Source organism: Brassica rapa, chromosome A09, assembly GCF_000309985.2.
Source record: "Brassica rapa cultivar Chiifu-401-42 chromosome A09, CAAS_Brap_v3.01, whole genome shotgun sequence".
NCBI lineage: Eukaryota > Viridiplantae > Streptophyta > Magnoliopsida > Brassicales > Brassicaceae > Brassica > Brassica rapa.
In genome coordinates this window covers 4,391,323-4,418,421 of record NC_024803.2, presented here as the reverse complement: position 1 = coordinate 4,418,421, position 27,099 = coordinate 4,391,323, and the positions used below count along the sequence as shown (strand labels likewise).

At 34.9% G+C, this 27,099-nt stretch overlaps 5 protein-coding genes and 1 non-coding gene across 6 annotated transcripts; 3 read left to right on the top strand and 3 right to left on the bottom strand.

Moving 5' to 3' along the window:
• Positions 1–6,977: 6,977 nt before the first annotated feature.
• Positions 6,978–17,703, bottom strand: LOC103837446. The gene is made up of 2 exons (XM_009113807.3): positions 15,816–17,703; positions 6,978–15,704 (listed from the first exon to the last, which is right to left on the bottom strand). Exons 1-2 carry the CDS (start codon positions 16,022–16,024, stop codon positions 15,668–15,670), a joined length of 246 nt encoding a protein of 81 aa, XP_009112055.1. The 5' UTR covers positions 16,025–17,703; the 3' UTR covers positions 6,978–15,667.
• On the top strand, positions 9,702–9,773 carry TRNAD-GUC. Its single transcript has one exon. It is a non-coding gene; the product is annotated as a tRNA-Asp (tRNA).
• Positions 17,704–17,949: 246 nt separating the features above from the next.
• On the top strand, positions 17,950–19,770 carry LOC103837444 (motile sperm domain-containing protein 2). The gene is made up of 6 exons (XM_009113805.3): positions 17,950–18,252; positions 18,649–18,801; positions 18,903–19,049; positions 19,137–19,289; positions 19,369–19,491; positions 19,573–19,770. Exons 1-6 carry the CDS (start codon positions 18,115–18,117, stop codon positions 19,648–19,650), a joined length of 792 nt encoding a protein of 263 aa, XP_009112053.1. The 5' UTR covers positions 17,950–18,114; the 3' UTR covers positions 19,651–19,770.
• LOC103837445 lies at positions 19,744–22,001 on the bottom strand. The gene is made up of 5 exons (XM_009113806.2): positions 21,673–22,001; positions 21,412–21,481; positions 21,141–21,274; positions 20,418–20,882; positions 19,744–20,340 (listed from the first exon to the last, which is right to left on the bottom strand). The coding sequence occupies exons 2-5, from the start codon at positions 21,436–21,438 to the stop codon at positions 19,926–19,928; spliced, it is 1,041 nt and encodes a 346-aa protein (XP_009112054.1). The 5' UTR covers positions 21,439–21,481; positions 21,673–22,001; the 3' UTR covers positions 19,744–19,925.
• Positions 22,002–23,728: 1,727 nt separating this feature from the next.
• On the bottom strand, positions 23,729–25,791 carry LOC103837442. Its single transcript, XM_009113803.3, has 5 exons — positions 25,427–25,791; positions 25,003–25,075; positions 24,572–24,919; positions 24,190–24,509; positions 23,729–24,104 (listed from the first exon to the last, which is right to left on the bottom strand). Exons 1-5 carry the CDS (start codon positions 25,499–25,501, stop codon positions 23,886–23,888), a joined length of 1,035 nt encoding a protein of 344 aa, XP_009112051.1. The 5' UTR covers positions 25,502–25,791; the 3' UTR covers positions 23,729–23,885.
• A 9-nt stretch (positions 25,792–25,800) lies between these two features.
• Positions 25,801–27,039, top strand: LOC103837443 (glutaredoxin-C1). Its single transcript, XM_009113804.3, has 4 exons — positions 25,801–26,156; positions 26,393–26,481; positions 26,560–26,658; positions 26,767–27,039. The coding sequence occupies exons 1-4, from the start codon at positions 26,053–26,055 to the stop codon at positions 26,850–26,852; spliced, it is 378 nt and encodes a 125-aa protein (XP_009112052.1). The 5' UTR covers positions 25,801–26,052; the 3' UTR covers positions 26,853–27,039.
• The last annotated feature ends 60 nt before the right edge of the window (positions 27,040–27,099 follow it).

The window sequence follows — 27,099 nt, the reverse complement described above, 5'->3', positions numbered from 1 at the left end:
AATTAACTACTTAGGTTCTCATCAACTTGATTACATATATGTAAAAATTGTTTGAATGATCGAGCAAATGATTATATCAATGTTCAAGAATTTGATGGTGATTAAGCTCATTATAGAAGATCTTTTTTAATCTTTCAATCAATATATATCGTTTTGTTCATACTCGATTCCTAGGTGTAGACTAAACCGATTTTTAAGAAACAAGATTATATTTTATATGCATTTCCAAATTTCATTATCATAAGATATATAATTCCATATGCTGGTACAAGAACCTCCTATAACATAAACCCTTGTCAATAAGTGTTAATTAACGGTTTTTGAAACATAATTAATTTAAGTTGTTTGAAACTTATTTTCATGTAGCCTAAACGTTTTCTCTGATAATTAAATACTCGGTTGTTAATTTACGTTCTCTTGAAGTTACATAGGAGGTGAAACGATCATATTTATGTTCTTTTGAAGTTACATAGGAGGTGAAACGATCATATTTATATCATGTTAACTTCATCTAGTTACGCTGATCCCGTCTACAGACTACATGTGAAGCCATTTTATTATGCAATAGTTCAAACATGACTTACATATAGCAAGCCGTCGATCCCAAGAATAACTAGAAGTACATAGGTAAAAAACTTTTAGCATTTATCAAAAAAAAAAAAAAACTTTTAGCATACAACAATGTCTATATAATCAAGAATTTTGTGACAGAAAATTGAAACACTGAATCAAAGATATGATCATTTCATGTGTAATCTTTGATCATTTCATGCGTAACCACCGAATCAAATCAAATGCAATGATTCAGAAGACCACTCTTTCCAACAAAAGACTATTTTCTTGCATGTCAATAGATGCAATGTATAAATTCTCCAAATATCTTGTTAAATCTTATTATATTATTTTTTTTTCTTCATATATTTTCGTTTACATGTAGACAAAAAGGAAAAACCCCATCTTAGAACTATCTTTTTCCTCTCATTTCTTCCACCTCTTTAGTCTTCATCCTGCATTTTTGATCACCATAGAAAGTAGAAACAATGTTAATTTCATTGCCAGTGGCATACATGCATATATACAGAGAGATATATATTTACTGCGAGTTTTTGGTTGAGTGAGGGATATTTGTAGCTTTTTGTTGGCAGTCGGCCATACATAGTTTGAAGCAGGGTGTTTTGAACTCAATATCGTGGCAGAGAATACAACATTTAAATGTGCATAAGTGATTGAACGCTTCTCCTCTCGTGGCCGCCATCGCCACCAAAACGAACACCATCATAGCCACGCTCCATTTTTTCTCCATCTGTCTTTAGTTTGATTTTTTGTATGTATGTATAAATCCAGGAAGCTCTCTCTCTCTCTCTCTCTCTCTATATATATATATATATATAAAACGACCACCTCTTGGTCTTGTTTCTGATAACTTACGATTAATTACTATGATCTCTATATTTAGCAGTATATCTTAAATGTGGTGTTGAAAATTGACTTAGAACTCTAGAAAATGCATCTGGATGTGACATTGCATGTAATATAAAGGCAGTTTTTGTTTGGACATAACTCGAAAATGTATTAGTAAATAATAAAAATTAATGTACGAAACAAATCACTATATGTTAATAATGTCGAATAAAAAATATAAAAATAAAATTATGAGTTACATAATTTATAATAATAAAATGAAATTTATATATTTAAAACATTTGTAATAATATCAAATATATTTATAAAATGAAAATTATCTGTACGGACGTGCAGGTTAAAATCTAGTATATGTATATAAAACCACCACCTCTTGGTCTTGTTTCTGATAACTTACGATTAATTACTATGATCTCTATATTTAGCAGTATATCTTAAATGTGGTGTTGAAAATTGACTTAGAACTCTAGAAAATGCATCTGGACGTGACATTGCATGTAATAGAAAGGCAGTTTTTGTCCAAGTATCTTCTGAAATGGGTATATTCTTCTTTTTTTTAAACAACCAGGTACATTCTTTGATTTATTCTCTTTATTTTGAACAAAAAAAAGAAAGAAAGACCAAATTATGGTCATTGACCAAAGAATTCTTTTAATTTTCGATGAGTGATTCTGTTTTTTTTTTCCTTTAAAATGTTTCAGTTTAAAAATATTTCAAGTATATTTTATTTCTAATTATTTTGAATTATGTACAGTCTTTTACATATACAATTTCATAACTCTATTTATAAACTAATAATTCAATAACTTTTTCTATAATTAAAAATTTTACATGAAAATAAAATTTCATTGCAATATGTAAAAATAGCAAAAAAATTCAAAATAAAAGTTTGTTTTGTTAAATAAATAGTTCTTGTTAATATAATTTTACAAGATTTATTAAAACAGTCTAGGACAGTATGATCGGGTGGTAAAAGGATGGGAATTGGACGCTAAGACGTTTCGAAGTACCCACTGCACCAAACTAAGTTACATTGCTCTTAGACACCTATACGGATATGGACATATGCTTTTGACCTATTTGTGTATCCAAAAAAATGTATATACGTGAATACACCTCTCATTGGATATTAGTCTAGGTTCTTCCATAGGCTCATTATATCCCATATTAATCAAAAAAAAAATCATTAAAACAACAGTGGGGAAGTCATTTATTTTGCATATCAACCTATGCATAGAGGTTCACCAAAAGAATTCTAGCATTGTTCATCTGATTTTTGGCATGAATATGAGAACCTCTCGTTTTTCTTTTTGTAGCACAAGAAACTAGTTTATTATTATTATTTCTAATTATATATTTTATTTTACATATACAAATGAAAGAAAATGAAATTTCTGTCATGATAATTTAGAAACTATTTTTTTGAAACACCGAAACACAGAAACTATTTATATCATCTTATTTCATCTATCTCTCTAGTTTTCATTTTGAAATACCACCACATAAAACCTTTTGCGAAATAGTTCAAACACGATTTACAAAATCTATCTAGCATATAGCAAACTAGTGATCCCAAAATAAAAGATGGATAGAGATCATCAACTTTTAACATAGAAAAATGTATATATAACAAAAAGTAACTAAATTAAAACAGAAACAAATATGTGATCATTTCATGTGTAACCTTTGATAGTTTGATCATAGCATGCATGCGTAACGACATAATCAAATGTAATGCAATGGTTCAGAAGACCATGCACTCTTTTCGACAAATAATTATTTTTTGTATACCAGTAGATGCATTGTATATGATCTCCCTTTGTCAAAGCTTATTATATTATTTATTATTGTATATTTTCGTTTACATGTAGACAGAAAAGAACATGGGAAAAACCATCATCCATGACATTATGAAAGTATCTTCATCCTCTCATTTCTTCCATCTCTCCAGTCTTCATCCTGCATAATCACCATAGAAGCAATGTCACCTTCACTATAACATACACACACACACACACACACACACACACTAGTACATCTGTACATGCATGAATAACTAAAGAGATATAGATAGAGAGAGATCTTTACGAGTATGGTTTAGTTGAGTGAAAGGTATTTGTAGGTTTATGTGTGCAGTCGGCCATGCATTTTCTGAAGCACTCGGTTTTGAACTCTGGATCACGGCAGGTAATTTCACATTTAAATGTACATATATGATCAACTGCTTCTCCTCCAGTGGCCACCATCACCACCAAAACGAACACCATCATCGCCACACTCAATTTTTTCTCCATTTGTGTTTTCAAATTTAATTTTTGTGTTTATGGGAAGCGCTCTCTCTATGTATATAAATATAAAATGACCACCTCTATTTCTTGTTTCTGTTAAACTACATGTAAGCACTCTGAGCTTTTTATATAACAAGCTATCATTAATCTGTGAAGTGCTACACACAACACGACATTTGCACCTTAGAATTAACAAAGTAACAAATTAACTTTTCCTCTCGTTTTTTCTTTTTGAAATGTTGTTCAATTGAAATACAAATACGCATGTAACCCACTCAAACACAAATAAAGAATCCATTCAACAAGTTGCCACACACAACACTTGTTTTGCAGATCGATAAAGCCATATTTGTTCATTAAAAGACCTTGTTTATGCTTTTTCCTACTATAGGCTGTTAGTTTCTATTTCTTTTATTTGTTTTGTAAACTATTTACAAAATTTATTTATTTTCTATTTTATGATATATTTTTTTACTTGGTGTCCTTCTTTTGATAGAGTTGTTTTTAGATACATAATGAACAGTCTTTAATATAGAACAACATCTATAATTTTGTAGGCTCAAAATTCCCGCGATGTTTACTAATATTTATAATTCTCACCATCATCGCCACACTCCATTTGTTTTCCATTTGTCTTCTTAATTTGATTTTTCGCATGTATAAATTTAAGGGATGTTCTCTCTATATATATAAGAGAAGGGGGTAAAGACCATCTCTCTTTGTCTTGTTTCAGTTAACATACATCTAATTACTATGATATCTTATTTTTTTGTAAACTATTTTTGCCAAGATATATCATTAATATGTGGTGTTTAAAATTGACTAAGAACTCTAGAAAATGCATTTGGAAATGGCATAAATTGCATGTAAAAAAGGGAGCTTCTGTCCAAGCATATTTTGAAACGGGTAGATTCTTCTTTTTTAACAACCAGGCATATTCTGTACTTTATTCTTTTCATTTTTGACCAAATTATGGTTATTGAAATAACTCATTTATTGATGAGTGATTCTGTCTTTTACTTCTTTAAAATGTTTCAGTTTTAAGAGAATATTATATTTTGATCCGCGCTTTCAAAGTACGAAATAATAATTCGGTGAAAACTTTATATAATAGTATTTTTTTCATAACATCTGTAACCCGAAGTCTGAATCGAACCCAAACAAAAAAATCTGATTTGTACCTAAGAAGAAAAAATATATCCGAACCCGAAATGTTATTAGCCAAACCCGAAGAAGTGCATCGAAGAGGTGGTCACTGAGAAGATAATTATTGATGATAAGAGTTTCAAGGCTCCTAATCAAATGTTGTAGTATAAAGGATGTCAAACCAGTTCTAAGTGATTATGATGCAAAGAGAATGCAAGACCTTACTTAATCTAAGTGCTACCAGTTCTTGAGATGATTTTAAACTAGATTTCTACCTAAAATGCAATAAAGGACAAAGCTTTCTTTCTTATAAGATGGGAGAACTCATGGGTTATGGGAATTGATCTTGGGTGATCAAGATTCAACCTAAAGGTGTCAACTTTCAACCAATTTATATCTACCTTAGACCTAGACACAATCCTAAGCAAACTCTATCCCTAGATGAATGCTCATTTACCTAGATAACTCAAGCATCAAATTCCTTTGGTTGAATGTTATCTAAGTAATCATTAATCTCAAGTCTACTAGCCATCTTAACACCTTTAACAACAAATCCCTTTGGTAAAGAATGTTAAAAGCTTAGGAGAGTTGGTTCAGGCATTTCATCAAACACCTTCCGGGTATGAAATGCCTAGAGCTCAACTTTAGAGAGGTCAACTCTAAAATTGCATTAAAAGCACTCTACTAGCAAGGAACAAGATTGATCTATACCTAAACACCTTAGATTTAGCTTAATCACCCTTAATCTCCCTAACCCATGAATCCAAAGATGACTACTCACTAATTGTCATGATAGACCCAAGAATCAATGATGATTTGGTGTTAATCATGATTAGTGGTCAATATAATCTAAGAAATCACACTCAAAGTTCTTTGTGATTAGATAGAAAATAAGATAAGATCCTAACTTTAGGATTACAAGAGTATTTATATGTCTTTGGAAAACCTAATGGTTTCCATTAAAAAGTCTAAAAAGCCCTTTTAAAACATTAAAATTCGACTAAGATAAAGAATGCTCGGAGCGGGTGCATGACCTCGCTCCCGTAGGTCGCTCCAAAGATCACCTCCACTTCTTCAAATTCCGCGCGGGGTCATGACCTCGCTGCACCAGGTCGCTCCACATCTGGAAAGTTGTCGACGACATGTTGAGCTCGGAGCGGGTGCACTACCCCGGTGCAAGAGGTCGCTCTAGTACAGAGCGAGTGTCATACCTCGCTTCCGTGGGTCGCTCTACACTTCACTCATCCAGAGCGGGTGCATGACCTCGCTCCAGTAGGTCGCTCCAGCTCCTCTACTCGCCCAATGATCCTTTTCTACTTCTTTTTTGAATCACAATGCTCCCAAACATCTCCAATCACTCCATAGCACTCTCCAACATCTAATAAGGGCAATGCATGCAACATAGACTCTAAAGATGCTTAATTCCTAATCTATATGATCAAAATGTACAAGATATGAAGGCTAAAAACATGTAAACATGCAAGATATCAATTCCCCCAAACTTGTCATTTACTTGTCCTCAAGTAAACTTTTCAAAACACAAGAAGGAGATATTTTAAATTGGGAGATTATAACCAAAAGAAACACTTTCTAGCCTTCAATATGACATCCCAAAGAAAACATAGCAAATAGCATGAGCAACTCCCTTATTATACTCTAGCTTCTCTAGGCCTATCCATACTCTTATGCCTTTACTCAAGTTTCAATACTCATCAACTGACAAGTTCCTTCAACCAGCTCTCACATTGATTCACACACACACACAAAGTGAATTCTCACAAATGGGCACATGATCTCAATCATTTGGCTAGGTAAGCAATGCTCTAATATGAATGAAAAGAAGGATTTAAATGTTATTATTCCAAAGTGGTTATCACTCAAGAACAAGGAACTTGATCATTATGCAAAATTTATCTAAGATTAGAAGCAACTCATGCATACATAGATTAATTCTCATCATGCTACCCTTTTCCTAAGTGATTACCAGTTCTACCCTTTTATCATCATCTCAAACCAAAATAAAACACACTCTCATCACTCACCCAATGAACAACTCTCTTCTTCTTTTGACTCAACTAACTAGGGACTTTAATTCATTTTCTTTACAGCACTTAGCTCTAACTCTTTCTCATTTCCTTCCACACTTTCTCTTTGATTCTTTTTCTTTTTTTTCTATAAGGGGGAAGGTTCTTTCGTACATAATCTAAAGCTTCATACTTTCCCTTTTTCTTTTTTTTTTCTTTTGTCCCTAGAGTTTTCTTTTCTATTAACACTCTTTTATTCATCTCTCTCATCTTTCTCACTCCTCAAACCCAAGATATTGAAATTTAGGTTACACAAACCCCTCTCACCGTCCCTAAATGCTAGCTCATTATGCTAGCAAGAGATGAGAATAAACCTATGTCGCCTCCAATACTCTCAAGATTTTGCACATGACAAGCTATCAAAAGAGGCCTCACTCATGCAATTCAATGTTTGGTCTCAAAGAATGGTTAGGGTTGTAGGGTATGGAGTGCCATTTGGGTTAACAAAGATTGGTATATAAAGGAATAAGATAACCCAAATGTGTATGAGATCCATGATTAAGTATGCAAGTGCCCATATGCAAGAGAGATTAAGTTCGTTCAAGCCAAGTTTAGATTGGAGCTGATCTTAAGAACAATGCCAACATCAAGCAAGCAAACAAGTTTCAAGAAGAGTTTTCAAGGCTCAAAGCTTCCAAGCTTTTTCAAAAGATGCTTAAGCTACTTGATATGTTTAGCTAGGATGTCAAATTGAGTTCTAGACATGTGTTCTTTACAAGGTTTTTCCAATGCATGAATGAAATCTAAATGCTTCTAGACTCAATCCTAAAGATGCAAATGATGCAACTAAATGCTTATTTTTGTGATTTTCGAAATGTTTTTAATTTTTGTGGGTTTTCTATGCAAATAATTATTTACAATGCAATGCATGAGACTTAATGACAAGTAGTCAAAACAAAACACAATGTGAGATAGTAGACTCTCCCCCAAACTTACTTCACACAGTCTCTTGTGTGAGAATAAGCTCAAAGAAGAGATCTAAGGGAAAGAGATAAACATGAAAACTAAAAATTTACAAGGGTGGAATGCACTTACTTGAAGTTGGCTGTCATAAGAGAAGGGAAATGAGGAGGGAGGACTTGTTGTCACCTTGGAATTTTTGACATGACCTTTGGGAATTTTTGAGAATTCCCCCAAACTTGTCCCTAAGCTTATTCAAACACACTAAAGCAAGAAAAAGATATATAAAGATATATACAAAGGATACCATGGGACTTTCTCCCAAGTGAGCTTGTTTTAAGTCTCTAGCTTGACTTTTCTTCCAATTGGCTAGTGAAGAGGAGGATCTTTCCCACCTTCAAGAGTGATTGTGAGAACTTGAGAGAGAAGCTCTTGAAGCTTGATTGGATCACTTTGGAGCTGAGGAGTGATGATGGCCCTTGCACTTGAGAATGGCTTAGACCTCCCCTTGCACTTGATTTTGTACTCAATGGCCCCATCCTTAAGCTTCATTGGGTGGAGAGTGAGAATGTGAAGAGTCTTATCAAGAGGTGGAGGATGAGGTTCTTTGACAATCTTCTTCTTGTCATGAGCAACCTTTGTATTTCTACTCACCTCCTCTTTTGTAACACTTTCCAAGTGCTCATCACACAACTCTTTAGAAGACTCTCCAGCAAGACCTTCTTTCTTAATATCAACCCCTTCAGCCTTGGTCTTCTCAATGGAAGATGCTCCACAAGTAATTGTTCCACAATACTCAGCATTCATCTTTGGGGATTGTAGTGGATAGGAGACAACTTTGTTCACATTTAGGAGTGTGACCTTTTTGTTGGCAAAGTCTATGCAAGCTCCTACTGTTGTAAGGAATGGAGTGCCAAGGATCAATGGGACTCTCTTCTCAGTTGCCATCTTCAGAACAGTGAGGTCTATAGGAATGGTGCATGCTCCAATCTTCAAAGGGAAGTCCTTGATGAGACCAATAGGAGTTGTAGAAGAGGAATCCCCAAACTGTAGGGAAGATGTGTTTGGCTCCATGCTCTCAATCCCTAGGCTCTTCATCATCTCCATTGAGATCACATTTACACTTGCACCAGAATCAACAAGAGCATCATCAAAAGTGAACTTACCAAGGTTGCAAGGCAAGGTGAACATCCCTTGAGACTCAATTTTAGGGAGAAACTTTGGAGGGATTGGTGGATCAATCTTCATAATGGAGATGTCCAAAAGCTCAGCCACTTCAGCTTGGTGGTCTAGAATGTCGTTGATGAGCATCATCTGGACATGAGCTTCACGCATACCCGAGATTTCTGGAAGCCTGACGCCAACATCAGTAAGATCTTTCCTGAACTTGGAGAGCACCTTCCTTTGAGCTTTGGTGAGAACTCTTTGGGGGGAAAGGGAGTTGATCATAGGGTGAAAGCTCAACCTTAGTTGTTTCTTCTAGCTTAACCTTTTTTAGCTTGTTGTCAGCTCTCTTCTCAACTTGTTTTTCAGCCTTGTGCTCAGCTCTTTGCAGATTCGTTGCTTCAACCTTGATGGCAGCGTCCATCACGATCTGTGCTTCAGCTGTGGCTACAACAAATCTCTCAACTTCCCCAAACTCAGTTCCAAATACCAGCCGTTCAATCTCATCCTCCTCTTCTTTCTCATGATCACTCAGCTCAATCTCTGGAAAAGTAGTAGAGAAGACAACATTGCAAGACTCCTTAAGGTTCTTTTCTGGTTTTCCTGGTAGAGATCCCATTGGCTGCTTGGAGGATGAAGGCATAGAAGCAACTTGACTCTCCAAAGCCTTGAGATGAGAGGCAAGTTGCATGTACTTGTCGTTGTAGTATAGTGGTAAGTATTCCCGCCTGTCACGCGGGTGACCCGGGTTCGATCCCCGGCAACGGCGCCAATTTGATGATAAGAGTTTCAAGGCTCCTAATCAAATGTTGTAGTATAAAGGATGTCAAACCAGTTCTAAGTGATTATGATGCAAAGAGAATGCAAGACCTTACTTAATCTAAGTGCTACCAGTTCTTGAGATGATTTTAAACTAGATTTCTACCTAAAATGCAATAAAGGACAAAGCTTTCTTTCTTATAAGATGGAAGAACTCATGGGTTATGGGAATTGATCTTGGGTGATCAAGATTCAACCTAAAGGTGTCAACTTTCAACCAATTTATATCTACCTTAGACCTAGACACAATCCTAAGCAAACTCTATCCCTAGATGAATGCTCATTTACCTAGATAACTCAAGCATCAAATTCCTTTGGTTGAATGTTATCTAAGTAATCATTAATCTCAAGTCTACTAGCCATCTTAACACCTTTAACAACAAATCCCTTTGGTAAAGAATGTTAAAAGCTTAGGAGAGTTGGTTCAGGCATTTCATCAAACACCTTCCGGGTATGAAATGCCTAGAGCTCAACTTTAGAGAGGTCAACTCTAAAATTGCATTAAAAGCACTCTACTAGCAAGGAACAAGATTGATCTATACCTAAACACCTTAGATTTAGCTTAATCACCCTTAATCTCCCTAACCCATGAATCCAAAGATGACTACTCACTAATTGTCATGATAGACCCAAGAATCAATGATGATTTGGTGTTAATCATGATTAGTGATCAATATAATCTAAGAAATCACACTCAAAGTTCTTTGTGATTAGATAGAAAATAAGATAAGATCCTAACTTTAGGATTACAAGAGTATTTATATGTCTTTGGAAAACCTAATGGTTTCCATTAAAAAGTCTAAAAAGCCTTTTTAAAACATTAAAATTCGACTAAGATAAAGAATGCTCGGAGCGGGTGCATGACCTCGCTCCCGTAGGTCGCTCCAAAGATCACCTCCACTTCTTCAAATTCCGCGCGGGGTCATGACCTCGCTGCACCAGGTCGCTCCACATCTGGAAAGTTGTCGACGACATGTTGAGCTCGGAGCGGGTGCACTACCCCGGTGCAAGAGGTCGCTCTAGTACAGAGCGAGTGTCATACCTCGCTCCCGTGGGTCGCTCTACACTTCACTCATCCAGAGCGGGTGCATGACCTCGCTCCAGTAGGTCGCTCCAGCTCCTCTACTCGCCCAATGATCCTTTTCTACTTCTTTTTTGAATCACAATGCTCTCAAACATCTCCAATCACTCCATAGCACTCTCCAACATCTAATAAGGGCAATGCATGCAACATAGACTCTAAAGATGCTTAATTCCTAATCTATATGATCAAAATGTACAAGATATGAAGGCTAAAAACATGTAAACATGCAAGATATCAATTATCGAGCCTATTTTTTAAAAAGAATAGATAGTTATATTAAAATTTACATGAATATAGTTTTATGAAGATAAGATAATTCATTTACATAACCCATCCCATATTAAATTTATTTACACTATAAAGCTTAAATTATGGTACAAATTTATTTTATATTTTTATGTTAAATATATGCCATTCAACCCGTGTCATACTTGATAAAAATATTGAATTATTTTTAATATTATAATTTAAAAATTTATATTAAAATATGAAATTATTTATTAGTTTATATATCTTATTTTAATGTTTTGTTTTAAAATATGTTATAAAATTCATGAATATATGTTATTATTTAATTTTATAATTTATCAAATAGTTAATAAATTGATTTAATTACTTTATATTTATAAAATGTTGTAGTAATTTAATTATGAATATAAATTAGGTATATATAAATATTTTAGGAGTGTTATTACTTGTTATATAAATAAAAAATGAATTAATATTATTTTGCTAATTATATTTAATATTAATTATGAATTTTATTATGTAAAGTAAATATTAAGAAGAAATGTATATTTACATTTTAAATAAAAAGGTATTAAAAATATTATTAAAATAAAATCTTAGAAAAGATACTTAAGAATATCTTTTAGATATCTTATTTTGAAAATATTAAAATAGGTAGTTAGATATGATATATATTTAACAATAAGTAATTAGTTGTAGGAGAAATAATAGAAATTTAAATAAATGTAATGGTTCAACCTAGACTATTCGTAAGTACATAAAAAATTCTTCTGTTTTAATAGTATTGATCCTCAGTATATATCATTCAAATTTAATTTATAATTATCTTCAAAATTTTACATATACAATTTTACAACTCTAAAAACATTTTAATAATAATTCAATAATTTTTTATGTAACCGAACCGTTTACATGAACTTTTATTGAATAATGTAAAATAGCAAACATTCAAAATAAAAGTTTATTTTGCTAACTAAGTAGTTCTTTTAATTTAATTTTTATGTGTAATCTTTAAATATATAGTTTTGTTTAGGTATAAAGTAAAGACATCAAAATGAAACTAAAAATAGAAAAATGAATAGATTTACTCTAAATCATCCATTTTTTCTAAAAATCACCAATACAGTAAATCATTTGTTTTTGCATATCAATAGATTCATATCAGTTTTCTCAAATACCATGTTGTAATTATACTTGAAACAATGAACAAGTTATAATTATAATTAGGAAAATATAAAGGTTCACCAAAAACACATGTTAATTAGGCAAAAACCTTATTTAGGATTTCAAATTTTAAAAATGCACTGTTTATTTGATGTTTTGAAAACTACACTACTCCCTCTATAAAGGTTCACCAAAAACACATGTTATTTGATGTAGGATTTCATAAAGGTTCACTAAATGTAGGATGTTCCAAAAAAAATTAATGTTCCAATATATAAGATGTTTTCAACTTTCTAGGTAACTTTTACTTTATTAAAAACTGTATAACTAATCATATATATTTAATAATCTATTTTGTAATTGGTTGAATACAATTATTTTATAGTTTTAATAATATTTTCTAGAAATTTTTTTTCTCTCTTAATATATGTGTTTTTTCCTAAACATTTTATATTTAGGAACATAGAGAGTATTTTATATATGATAAGCTATTTTTGCCCTGATTTAAATTAAAATTACATTTTTATTATTTTAATTATGTATGTACGTAGGTCAAGGTCACATTTTAATTCCTAATCAAATTGTATGTTGTGGTACTGAAAATTGTTTTGATTAGGTGTTTAATTCATACGAAACCATGTAAGATTGTATTGTACATTTTTCAGATTGCGTAGTTATGAAGGAATTCATGTCATAAATCGAGGTGGCGACAAAGAAGATGCAGAACAGGACCTCTACGTAGTATTCTTTGTTTGAGAAAAAAAAAGATGTAAAAGAGAATGACGAGATAAGAATCCATCTGATTCTAAGGATACTGAAACCTCGCGTAAATTGACGTCCGACTGTTATAAACTTTTGAGAATGTTAATTTTCTTGCGGTTGAATGTTATCTTTTTGTCCAACATCATGGGATATATATGTTTACTTAAGAAAGATTTATAAACCTGTCAATCCTAACGTTGGAGACATGTGAGATACCATATAGGGTTGGATTTCATTTGTTTCTGAGCATGTGAATACACATTATTCCCCAATAAGTGCTGCTAACACCGATAACAAGCACTTCACGTACTACGTCTCCACATAGTAGAAAAGAGAGACTTAACTATGTTGATGTTTACCTTGTCGGTAGGAAGCTTAGCTTATGATATCCGCTTCTCTGTCATTTTAGGCATAGACTCTCTTTATTAAGATGCTACAGTTTGATTCGTTTATTCTTATTTGTAATAGCCTAATAGGTCTCTAACTTATATATGAGACGCATCTAAATACTCAAACCAGTCTTACATCTTATATTCTTACACTACGATCACGAAATATTTTGATCTATCATACATTCACGAGTGAATGTAATAAACGTAATTTGTTAGTTATGTAATATATAGTCTTTATTGGTCAAGGGTAATTTAGTCTTTTAGTTTATAAATAAATGTAGTTTTCAAAAGAATAAAAAAGACAGTGTAGTTTTCAAAATAAAATCTCTTACTAGAGTATTTTTTCAGAGTTTCCCATTATTTATAATACTTCATTTTTCATCTGATTTGTCGCATGAATATGTGAAACTCTTTTTATTATTATGGATAGTCAATTAGCTAAAAAACTACAAAGAAGTTGAAAATTAGGTAAATACACATGATGTAACAAGTTGTGTGTCTATGAACAAAGATACCATGGTATGAGATTTAGGGTATTGAGTTAATTATGGGAAAAATTGTGTATATGAAATGCAATTTCACTTGATCTTATTATACTTTTTTTTACATCTACCAGTGAAAGAAAATGAATATTCTATCATGACCAATTTAGAAACTATCTCTATCCTCTGGTTTCATCTATCTATCTAGTCTTCATCCTGCATCGTCACCACAGAAACCATGTAAATTTCACTTTACAGACACACTCACGAGGCCCGGCCCGCAGCAGAAATATTAGAACCAACCGTTTAGGGTCCACGCCTTTTTTCAATTTTTTAGGCTAAATTTTTTTATTGGTTTTTTATTAAAAATTACACAGCTAAAATCCAAATTTTGTGTGGAGCCTTCACCACTCTTAGACCGGCGCTGACACTCACACATACGTGTATACTGACACACAAGTATTCTATAGAGAGATATTAACTGCGAGTATTTAGTGGATGATGCTTGCATAGCTTGTTCACACAATCTATGAGGCACATTTTTGTTTGAGCGAAGTGATGTTTGTACCAGAGTACAAAGTGCACTAACCGGTTGCTATAGAAGTTCATCTAGTTATATGATAGATACCGAATACTATAGCTGACGTGGCTGATGGTTGCTGTGTTGGCAAGTTAGCGAAGTTGCTGATTCAGTCAGAGGCTTTGCTGTTACTGAAACTGGAGAGTATAAATAAGGATCGATGAGAGTTGTTGAGGATTATCGAAAGATCATAGAGAATTTTTTAGGCAAATCAGAGGAGTGTCTATGCATTTGAAGGCAAGTTCAGAGAGGTTGTTCTCTGGATTTGAGGGCTCAAGGTCTTGATTGAGATCTTGAGATTGTATCGGTTCCGTTAAGCAATATTATTGTACGTGGTTGCTTATCATTATACGTTGGTTTACTTCGGTTAACTACTTGGTTCTCATCAATTTGATTCCAACTATGTATAAAATTTGCTGAATTTCGATCAAACCTTAATGAAATTCCCGTATTCCATTTTTTCTTTTCATGGAAGACTAAACCCTTTCTCTGATGAATAAATGAAAATTGTACTTTGTTAATTACGTTCTTCTAAAGTTATATACAGTATTGGATGCGAAATGATCATATATTTTTATCATGTTGCTTTCATCTAGTTATTCTAATCCCATCTACACGTAAAACCATTTATGAACTAGTCCAAACACGACTTACAAAATATATCTAGAATATAGCATGCTTTCATCTAGTCGCTACTATCACTTCTACATGCTAAACCGTTTATGAAGTAGCTCAAACACGAATTACAGAATATATCTAGAATATAGTAAACCAGTGATCCAAAAATAAAAGATGGATAGAGATTTATCAACTTTCAACATACAAAAAATGTATATAGAATAAAGAAAAGTGACTGTATATTAAATCGGAAACAAATATATGATCATTTCATGTGTAACCTTTGATAATTTCATACTTAACCACCGAATCAAGTTAAATTCAATGATTCAGATGACCATGCACTATTTCCAACAAATAATTAGTTTTTGAATATCAATAGATGAATTGTGTATGTTATCCCAAATACCTTGTTAAATCTTTTACTATTATTTAATCTTTTTATTATTGCAGATTTTCGTTTACATGTAGACAGAAAAGAAAAGGAACATCATGAGAAATTCTGAAACTACTTTACTCTCTCATTTCTTCCATCTCCCCAGTCTTCATCCTGCATTTTTGATCGCCATAGAAACAATGTCAACTTTCACTGCTATGACATACAAATACACACACAAGTATACATACATGCATATATACAGAGATAGAGAGAGATCTTTACGAGTATGCTTTAGTTGAGTGAAAGGTACTTGTAGGTTTATCATGGTCGCAGTCAGCCATACATGCTCTGAAGCACTCGCTTTTGAACTCCGGATCGCGGCAGGTAATCTCACATTTAAATGTACACAAATGATTTATTGCTTCTCCTCCAATGGCAGCCATCACCACCAAAACGAACACCATCATCGCCACACTCAATTTTTTCTCCATTTTTCTTAACTTGATATTTTTGTGTGTGTTATGTATATATAATGGAAGCTCTCTCTATATATAAAGATAAAACGACCACCTCTTTGTCTTGTTTATGTTGAACCACATGTAAGAGCACTAGCCTTTTATATGCCAAGCAATCATTAATACGTCAAGTGTTGAAATTTGACTTTGGACCCTAGAAAATTTGTGTCCTAATTTACCTATAACAAAAGGCAGTTTTTGTCCTAGAATATTATGAAATCGGTATATTCTTTTCTTTTTACGGAAAACCAGGTATATTCTCTATTTTAGTCTATTCATTTTTGACCAAATTATATAGTACTGTAATTGTGACCAAATAACTCATTCAGTTTTTTTTTTTTTTTGTGATTTCGTTTTTTTCTTCTTTAAAATGTTTCAGTTGTGAAATCCCATTAGTCCAGTGGTTTGACCAAGGGTTCATTAATGATTCTATATCCGGAGGTCTGGGTTTCAATTTCCAGAGAAAACAGAATTATATGAATTAAAGGAAAAATGACATACAAGAGATCTGCAGCATGGCGCAAAGAGTACCGTCAAACATAGATCCGATAGGGCGGCTCAGGTGACGCAGTCATGCGTGAATCCTTATAAAGTAGGTAGAATTGTCGACTATGGAATCGTCTGTAATATTTCTCAGAGTTTGTAATAGTATAATATATCCAACCTTAAAAAAATGTTTCAGTTTAAAAGAATATTCCAAGAATATTTTATTTATCTTTGATTGTTAATTAAATACAAAACTGTTTTACATATATTTTGTTTGTAACTGTTTCAAAACAGAAATTTTATGAAATAATGTGCTAGAGGATCAAGTAACATAAAAGGGTCAGATGATCAGGATTACATATATAAATTCACTTCTTTATTTTATATTTTAGTAATAATTTAAAGTTCTTATATATTTTACATTTAACATGAACATAAAATTTTATTGCAAGATGTAAATAACAAAACATAATAGAATTGTTAAATAACCAGTTCTTTTGATATAATTTTATATAATTCTGTTAGGTATAAAGTAAAAAACATCAAAATGAAACTGAAACTAGAGAAATGAATAGGATTATTCTATATCATGCACTTTTTCAAAAGATTTATCACTCAAATACCATGAAACCATACTTAATGTAGGGCCTACTTAATGTTATAGTATTTGACTATTTTGTTCATCCTATTTTTCACATGCATGAATATAGTTTAAGTTTTACTATTCTTATTATTCATCTCATTCTAGATTTATGTTAAGAACATGAAAGGAAACAGTCCATCATGACAACTTCAGAAATTATCGCTAGCCTCTCATTTCCTCCCTCCCTCCCTCCATCCATCCATCCATTTATATAGTCTTCATCCGGCATTATTTATATCACCATAGAAACCATGTCAAGTTCAGGATACACAGTAGGTGGCTGATGCCTAGAGATGCACCATTTAAAGCAAGCTGAAGCAATTTGTAATTTGCAGTGGAGTTCACATATGAATGAAAATCACTTAGTTCTCCTTTGGCTAATTATTACTCGAGTGAAATATAAAAGTAATACGGTACACTCTAGCGTTCGGTCTAATCAAACCAGACACTGAACCGGATCCGAACGTGGATTCGAGACTCTAAACCGGTTCCAAATCACTCTAAACAATATATAAAACTGGTTCCAAACCACTCAATCGGATACATACCACTCTATAACGGTTCCAAACCACTTAATCGGATACAAACAAACTATAAACCGGTTTCAAGCCACTCTAATACCAATTATAAACCACTAAACCGGTTTTAAACCACTCTAAACCGGATCCATATCACTCCAAACCGGCTCCAAATCACTCTAAACCGGCTCCAAATCCAGACAAAGACCCGTAACCATGTGTATAAAGAAGCAAAATTGTGTGTCTATAAAAAGGCAGAAGCAGAACCATATGGCTCTCCTCTGCAGCTGTATCTATAAACCAGATGATTCCAGATTCCTAATTGACAATTCACCACCCATAGCTCCTTCTAATCTCTCCTCTGAGAATCTAACACCAACAAGAGTAAAGTTTCGATTTTTATTTGCTCGTTTCCCTCAATGTCGATCCGTTTGAGCTCAACCCTCTTTGCTGCTTCAATCAGTTTCAAAAACCCGAAGAGCTCTTACAGTGATCGATCTCGGAGCTGCAGATTCTCCGTCAGAAGTTGCGTGTCAGATTCTCCCAATGCGAACAAGGTTAGTGAGAGAGAGAGAGAATCATGGAAACTGTATGAATGTTTACGAAGACGTTACCTTCTTTTGTTACGCAATAGGTTTCTTGTTCGTTGCCTTTATGCTTTTGTGGTCTTGTCTCTGTTCTTGGCATTAGAAGCTCTGTCTGAAGAAGAATAAAGAACAAAACTTTTGCTTGTTTTGTCTGAGATTTGGGTTCTTGAGTTAGAACTATTCAGTAAAGATTGAAACTTTGGAAAAACTCAGCAACTACTTCTCTTTAGTCTCTTTCTTGCTCTCTGTTAGCTTCATTTCAAGATTACTTGACAAGCAGTTTGGTGGAAGATGGAATGTTAAATGGACTTTTATGAGGAGAGATTTGTTTATGTAATGAAAAAGTTTGCAACTTTTGTGGTGCAGCTAGTTTTGGAAGTAAAAGAACGCCTTGCAAAAGACTGCACTAGTCTCCCCATTGGCAAAAACGGACGAGATGATGAGGAAATGATCCTTTGGTTTTTGAAAGACAGGAGATTCTCTGTTGATGAAGCCATTGGAAAGCTAACTAAAGCTATTGTATCCTCTTCCTTGTCTTATTCTCTCTTCAATCACTCAATAATCTTGAAACCATTGCTTGTGGTTTGTTGGTAATGTGAATCCTTAACTAAAGCTTACAGAAATGGCGTCATGAGTTCAAGGTAAACGAACTATCTGAAGATTCAGTCAAAGCAGCTGCTGAGACAGGAAAAGCATATGTCCATGGGTTTCTAGATGTTAAAGGTCGACCAGTAGTTATTGTAGCTCCTGCAAAACACATCCCAGGGGCAAGTTAGACACTACTATATCTCAAGTTTTCCTCAATGATGTTTTGAGGATTTTATTTATATATTTATCATTTTTTTTTATTGCAGCTGCTTGATCCAATAGAAGATGAAAAGCTGTGTGTGTTTTTACTTGAAAAGGCTTTGAGTAAACTACCAGCAGGACAACACAAGATACTTGGGATCTTTGATCTCCGTGGCTTCGGTTCTCAGAACGCAGATCTTAAGTTCTTGACCTTCCTGGTATATACCTTCTTACAGGCTCAATGGTTTGGTATCTCTATTTCTCTTTGATCTTATTGTTGTCTTTTCTGTTTTGCAGTTTGATGTGTTTTACTATTATTATCCAAGCCGTTTGGATGAAGTCCTGTTTGTAGATGCTCCATTCATTTTCCAGCCTATTTGGCAATTCACCAAACCGGTGGTTAAGTCATATGCCTCTCTGGTAAGCTCCATATCAAATGACTTGAGTTTTATCTGCACAAGGTAGTTCGTTAGATGATTCAATGCTTGTTTTGTTATGAAGGTGAAGTTTTGTTCGGTAGAGACTGTGAGAAAGGAGTACTTCACTGAGGAAACAATACCATCAAACTTCAGAAGCTAAAGATCTTTTAAAACACTAGTATCTTCTGTTGTTGTATCACCAAACATGCCTATGTAATTGTGTATAGATTTATAAAACTATGGATTAAAGGGAAACATTAAAAGAACTCATTGTAAAACCTCAAAAAAGGTAGCAGTATACATGGAGACAACAACAGCAAAGACATGAAAAGCCTTTCTAAGATTTTAAGAATCAAAAAAGGTAAAATCAAAGACAACATGAAAAGTACAGATCATTGAGAAGCCCTGACTCGAGGGTTTCCATATTGAAGAGCTTCAAATCAGGTTAGCCCTCTTCAGGAATCTGATAGTTCTGCAGTAATAAGGCCAAATAGATTCAACAAAATCCAAGTACTTCTCAACGAGCCACTCTCGAAGCTGTTTCAGTTTGGCGCCTGTGATCTCTTTGTAGTCAGCGTTCTTAACCGCCACCATTGGACGAGTCACCAGACCTCTCACGTCGTCCCTGAGCTTGCCCTGGGCGATGTAATGGTACGCCATGATGTAATAAGATGGTAGGTTTCTTATCACTTTGGCGGTTTGTTTGAAGCAGAAGGCGTAAAGGGTGCATAGTCCCTGGAACATTTTGACATAAAGAGCGACGATCAAGGGACCAGCTATCCACAGAGGGGATAGCTCCTTTGTAACTTCAGCTCCGTAGATTGCGTTAACAGCTAAGAAAGCTGGAACACTGCACAATGGTCATAACTTCTAGATCAGCCTCATCAAACAAAAGAAAACGATGCACTGATGATGCTCAATACTTACAATAGCAGTAAAGGAATCTTGACAGATGCGTCTAGACTCCAGAACAAGGTCCAGAGTGTACTCTTTGTACTCTGGAGGCTTTCTGTTTTCTTGATCTCTGTTTCAGTTTCTGGCTTTGTCGTCTGTGGAGCCTCTTCTTCTCCTCCCAAAGCCTCGTCAGCCACTTGAGTAGGTGATTGTGTGCGCAGCAGTGTTAACCATTTCTTGAATAGCTTTTGGATAGCAGGTTGTCCTGTGACTGAGTCATCTGCTTCCGAGGTATATGAAAGCGATGTGTTCTGTGCCTTTGGAGAGCTGTTCACGTTGTTTTCGTCATCATCTGAACGGTAAGATAGTTTTACCGAGTTGTTAGTAACTTTCTTCCCGCTTTCTCTTCCTCCTGATTCACTGTTTTGAATGCCGCCTTTGAATGATGTAACCTTGAAAGATTTTGCTTTCAGTCCGCAACTGCAAGGAGACCCTAAACTGCAAAAAAGAGTTTCATAGAGTTCATGATTCCAGCAATTTACTGCAAAGAGAAACATAGTTTCCTAATGATCAAAGGCCTATTGAAGAAAGAGTTCATCAGATCTCAAGCAGTAAACCATGTCTCAGTATCTAACAATTGGGTCTCAGCTCTGTAAAGAGCCACAATTCAATTCAGGATTCATACTAAGTTGTACCATGTTGTGTAAATGCTCAAATAAGGGAAAGAAGCAGGCACTTGTGAAGAGGGATTCTCACCTAAAACAACAACTTTGCTTCAATCGTAAACTCTTTTCTTTCCTCCCAGCAAGACGTATTGTCGTAACAGGTCTCTTAATAACCAAGCCTTTGGACCATGTTGGTGAACTCCAAGGAAGTAAGACATGTGAACCCTACATTAGATTACAAGAGTGATATTAAGGAAGGTACAACATGAAAGAAGTGACAATATGTAGACAGACAATCATTTGTTTTGTAACCAATAACACAGATGCAAAGAAAAGATAGGACTTGTAAGATTATCCAATACCTGCAATTGATGGGTTAGCAACACCATTGTCTCCAGCTGAGCAGTGAATCATTTACAAAAAGGTCATACTCTGTTCATCATTAACACACAAACCAAGTTTAGTTACTCACACAAAGGCATAAACTTTTACATCCTCCTAGCTACCACAAGTCTTCTCTAGCAACCAATTCTCCAACAAATCGAATATAACACACAAGTAGGAAGTGCCCACAACGGGGTTTCAAATTATAATTATAAATTGAAGACAGGATAAGAACAGACCTCAATCATGAGCTTGTTTGTCTTCTGGGTTTGTTCGTACGCCCGCGAGAAATACACAGAAGATGGGTAATACGAAGAAAGAAAGAGGGGGAGGAAAACCCAAGTGGAAAGTTCGAAGCTTTGAATCGAAAGATTGAAACTTTTTTAACAGAGAGGGGAAGGGAGGAGGAAGCGGATAGATAGAGAAGAAGATGGGATTAGAAGAGATAGCGAGAGGAGATTGCAGGCAGACAAGCAAGCGGTGGTTAATGGATTTTTTTTTTTTTTAATACCAACACCGTCTAAACGACATCGTTTGAGGGAAACTTGCTTTTTTGTTTTATTGGGCCTTTGTAATGGACCCTTGTGTCAACTTGGCCTAAACCTTTAAAGACAATTAGATTAGCTAACCAAGTTGAACCGAGAACATAGTGTGGGTCTCGAGGCGGCCTTGTTCAGACAAGTTGCTCAACTGTTTAATTCACCGGGCAGCTGCCCACCCATCCAAGTTTCATTGAATATATCCATCTGCCCGCTGACCAAAAAATAAATTTTATTTTTCTATTATTTCTTATGAGATTTATTTCCATTTATATTTCCACCGCCTAGTCTGCTGTCTTCCTCCATTGACCTAATTTTGAATCCTTATATATAAACCAAATCTCCTCTTGCATATCCTCACCTAACTTTCAGTAGCCTCCTTTGCATCTCCTCCTCTGCATATTCTCTCTTTCGTTTTGTTCTTTAGATATTCTTTCAACATATCCATGTTTGTTGCTTGTCTAGACCGTGTGTTCGGTCGGTCTTGTTGGAAAACAGATCTGGATATTGTGATGTTTTTAAAATCTTCTATCCAACATTAGATGTTTATTTTGGTCGATACATAATACTTCTTAAGGTTCCATTCAAATAGTAGGTTGGTTAAATAGTTTTCATGTATTCTTCATTGAAGATAGTAAGAGATAGATATCATCTACAACTTTTTCATATTTTATGTAACATGTTACTTGAAATTATTTTGGATATTGTGATGTGCAAAAATCTTCCATCCGCATGTCATGTCGTTTTCGTAGGCAGAGCGGCCATCTTTTGCACAAATCAACTTTTTAATGCCTTTCTTCATGTGTTGACCCTTCGGTGTGTAAAAGATCGCAGTTTCAATATTTATTTTCAGTAATATTGAAATCGATTTTTTACCTTATGGCATACAATTTTACTCTCGATATGTATCTAAACGATTTGTAGTATATTTTCTCTATGTTGATACCTTATTGGCTTTATGGAAATCCTACCTTTAGGACAGTTAATTATTTACTCTTTAAAAAAAAATGTTTGGTAAAAATTTTTACTCCTGAACAGAGATTTACCCATCTAGTTTTGTAGTTTTATGTGTTCTGAGACTTGTGATAATTAGTTGAGGAATAAGGATTAACGATGGTTTTTGGGACTAAACTGGTTTGATTAAGTACATGCAACCAAACATTGATAATAAAGCAATCGAGTTTAAGCTTGTTTAAATATTTATCTGAGCTTTTGCTTTGGCTTATTCTTATGAGAATGATGAACTCAAAACTATATCGAAAGCAAGCAGCCTTATTGGCTCGATGAGCGTCGATTTTCCACACGAGATTTCTGACTCTCCATTACTATTCTTTTCTGTATCAATAAAAATAATAATAAAGGAGTGAAAATAACACTAGATTTTTTGTAGACAAGGAGATTAGAGGTACTTTCGACTTGATATGATTACTTGAGGAATAAGGACTTATGATGAACCTTGGGCTAAACTGGTCTGATTAAGATGATGCAGCCAAACCTTGATAATAAAGCTATTGGAGTAGACATAATATGGACTTTTTTTTTCAGACAAGGAGTCTGCTGTTAGTCGTTTACTTTTGAGACTTGATATTGTTACTTGAGGAATAAAGATTAACTATAAGCTCAGACTACACTTGATTGGATCCAAAGGGAGTCAATGAACCGCATGGGAGAAGACTTGCTAACAAGTTCATCCGACCAAAACCTGATACAAAAGCAATTTGAACATAACACTATGGATTTTCCTTCGGACAAGGAGAGTGGAATTACTATAAATAGAAAAACATGTTTTTCAAAAACAAATTTCACTCTTTACACCTCTAGAACCATAACCATTTATCTTTCAAATGTAAATAAACCTATCAAAAGGTGAAGTTATTATACACTTTAGAAACTGAAAACATAACAATTATTCTTCAAGACTGGTTTTGGGAAGGTGGTGGTGGTGATAACCACATGAGGAAGCTTGAGATGGACCATATTGAAATCATACCCAAAACCTGTATCACACTCAAAAGCATACCCAGTGATTTCTTGATTTCAAGATTATTAACCGTTGCCTCTGCTCCTTTCACCGTGAACAACAACGCTGTCACTAACTGCGCCGCTCTATTCAGCTGATGAAGTCTATACACCTAAAGAACCAAACACATATCCTTTCAAAAAAACGTTACAAAAGTGAAAAATTTGTTATGGCAAGAAGATTGCATTGCTGCGTACCTGAAAGATGATGGGGATGGTGAGAGATGATGGAGACTTCCTGTATCTAGCGTACTGTTCGAAAGCAAACTGAACGACAATGCCTACGAGGTAGGGTGCAAGAGTAGCTGAAGCTGCAGGACCGGTCCATGGCCATACAAATCCCATTGTCACCATTGGGATCATAAGACTAAGCACTAACGTTGCTACGGAGGAGATTGTTTGTCCTAATTGGGAAGGATTGGTTCTGGTGGATGACGTTTTCGAACGGTGTGTTATCAGGAGAAAAGCGGCGACTCCACAGTAGAAGAGAGCCTCAGTGAAGAACAATATGAGGAAGTCTGCAAATAGAAAGTTGTGTCAAGTTGAGAAGTAAAGGGAGAGGGATGGAAAGAGAGGTAACCTGTGAGTAAAGAGTCTTCAAAAACTGCCGAGACGATTCTTCTCAAGTAAATGGGAGGTAGAGTGAAAGAGGAGACTAAGACAGTAGGACCAATGAGCCAGAGAAGGCGTCCCCATGTGCTTTGTGCTTCTTCAGGAGGGATAAGGAGATCCTCTGCCTTGTTCCGAGGGTTGTAAAACGAAATGAAACCTGGTTTACCACCGTTTCCGTTGTGTTGGATAGATGAACTATCATCACGAGGTGTATCTTCGGGTTGACTTAGTGTTTCTGGATCGTCTTCTGAAGTAGCAAGAGGCAAATAAGCTCTCTTTTGAGAGACTTCTCTGAAGGAAACGTGAAGAGAAGCAACTGTTCACAGTGAATGAAGAAACAATCAGAAGATCATACACAAGAAAGCAAAAACAGATAAGGGTAGAGTGAAAGGAAGTTACTTTTATCAGTTTTACGGTGGAGAGAATGGTAACAATGGAGATGAGCATGCTGATGCCGCCTCAATGGACGAAACTGGAGTTTGGAAAAAAAAGGGTGAAATGTCAGCAAAAAAACATCCATAAACAAGAACCGAGAAACACATCAACAAGCTGCTTCATGAGAACCTACTACTAGTCATCTTAATCACAGAAAGTTCTAATTTTTTTTAAAATAATTCTCAGCAAGAATGATGTAGAGAGCACAGAGACTACTACATTGTCCTAAGTTGCAAACTTAACTAGAGTGTTCCTAGCTAAGACCAAATGTATATTATATCTTGTATAGCAAAACTCGTTCAATATCTCTAGCCACATAATCTAAACGAAGTGTACAAACAAGAATCTAAAGGCTTAGTATCAGAGAGATTGGTTGAACAAATGTCACCTGAAAAGAAGTCAGAGGTTGAAACGATCCTGGAACCAATACAGACGCTGAGGAGGACATAAGTTTAGAAGCCATGGCTAGTGAAAGGACACACAACACACAGTTTTGAAGCTGGAACCACCACTTAAACACCAGCCAAACAACACAGGCCAAAACCCATGAAGCTGATACACAAGAGAACTCCTCAGATTTCGCAAAAGGGAAGAATCTTTATCCTCTGGAGAAACTGATGTTTGGTATGCAAAAGCAGAGGAGAATAAAGATGAAGACTTTTCCGAACACACTGAATGAGAAATGCTGATTGGCCCTGTTTAGGTTTCGCGAGACGACGCTAAACTAATAATCTCTCATCTCCTCTGTTTCAACTTTTCACCGGTCAAGTCATTTTCTTCATCTCCTCTTCTTTTATGCACGGATCCGGTTTATTTAAGAACCCGATCCGGTTTGATTCTCTAAAGCACGGATCCGGTTAAGACATTTAGAGAAGTAAGTACTTGGAACTTGATCCAAATCCTTGTTTTTTTCATTTGGCCAGCACGAAACTCGAGCGGAAGACATCTGTAACGGTTCCTCTGTTCGTTTCCTTCAAAAAGAGATACATGTATACTGTTTAGGAGAGAGAAGAGATGGGTTCTATGTTCAGTGGAAACAGATTGAGCAAAGAAGAGATGGAGGTGGTGATGAACAAAGCCAAAGAGATCGTCTCCGAGTACCCTGTCGTTGTCTTCAGGTCTCCTGTCTTTTTACCCTTTCATCTGTGATTACGTGTCTGTTATGCTCTGTTGATAGGTTGTGTATTATGTCTCTATCTCCAAGGTCTTTGGTTAATCAAAAGCTTGAGTCTTTTTACCTTTTCATCTGTGATTAGGTATCTGTTGATAGGTTGTGTAGTAAGTCTCTATCTCTGAGGGTCTTTGGTTGATCAAAAGCTTGAGTCTTTTCCATCTGGGTTTTGATGTTTTGCAGCAAGACTTACTGTGGTTATTGCCAGAGGGTGAAACAGCTGTTGACACAGCTAGGTGCAACTTTTAAAGTGCTTGAGCTCGATGAGATGAGTAAGTAACCCAAAATCTCTGTCAATACCTTTATAATGATACGCCTCATTGAACCTTGATTGTGGACCATGCTAACAGGTGATGGAGGTGAGATCCAATCAGCTTTATCTGAGTGGACTGGGCAGAGCACTGTTCCTAATGTTTTCATCAAAGGCAAACATATCGGTGGATGTGATAGTAAGAGAGAAAAAAAGACTATACAAACTCTCTGCAGTTTAATGGAGATACACAGGTCGCTGGAAGAACTAACTAAATCTTTGGGTGTTGTTTGTTATGTATTTGCAGGAGTGATGGAGAGTAACAAGCAAGGGAAGCTTGTGCCTCTACTTACTGAAGCTGGTGCTATCGCCAATAACTCTTCCCAGCTTTGATGAAACTCTGATGTCTTTTAGAGACAAAGGAAGTGAAGAAAGAGTGTTGTGTTTTATATTGTCAAAAGTAACCAAATAAAGAGAGATCCTTTGTTTTGTTGTTGTTAACTTTGGTTTACACAAAAGACATCAAAACTGTGTTGTTTATGCTATAGTTTGGTTAATGGAAGACTAATTTGAGTTACCATTCTTTCTGTTTGTCTATTATATAGAAAGAGTATTGCCTCGGAAATTGACTTTTGTACCA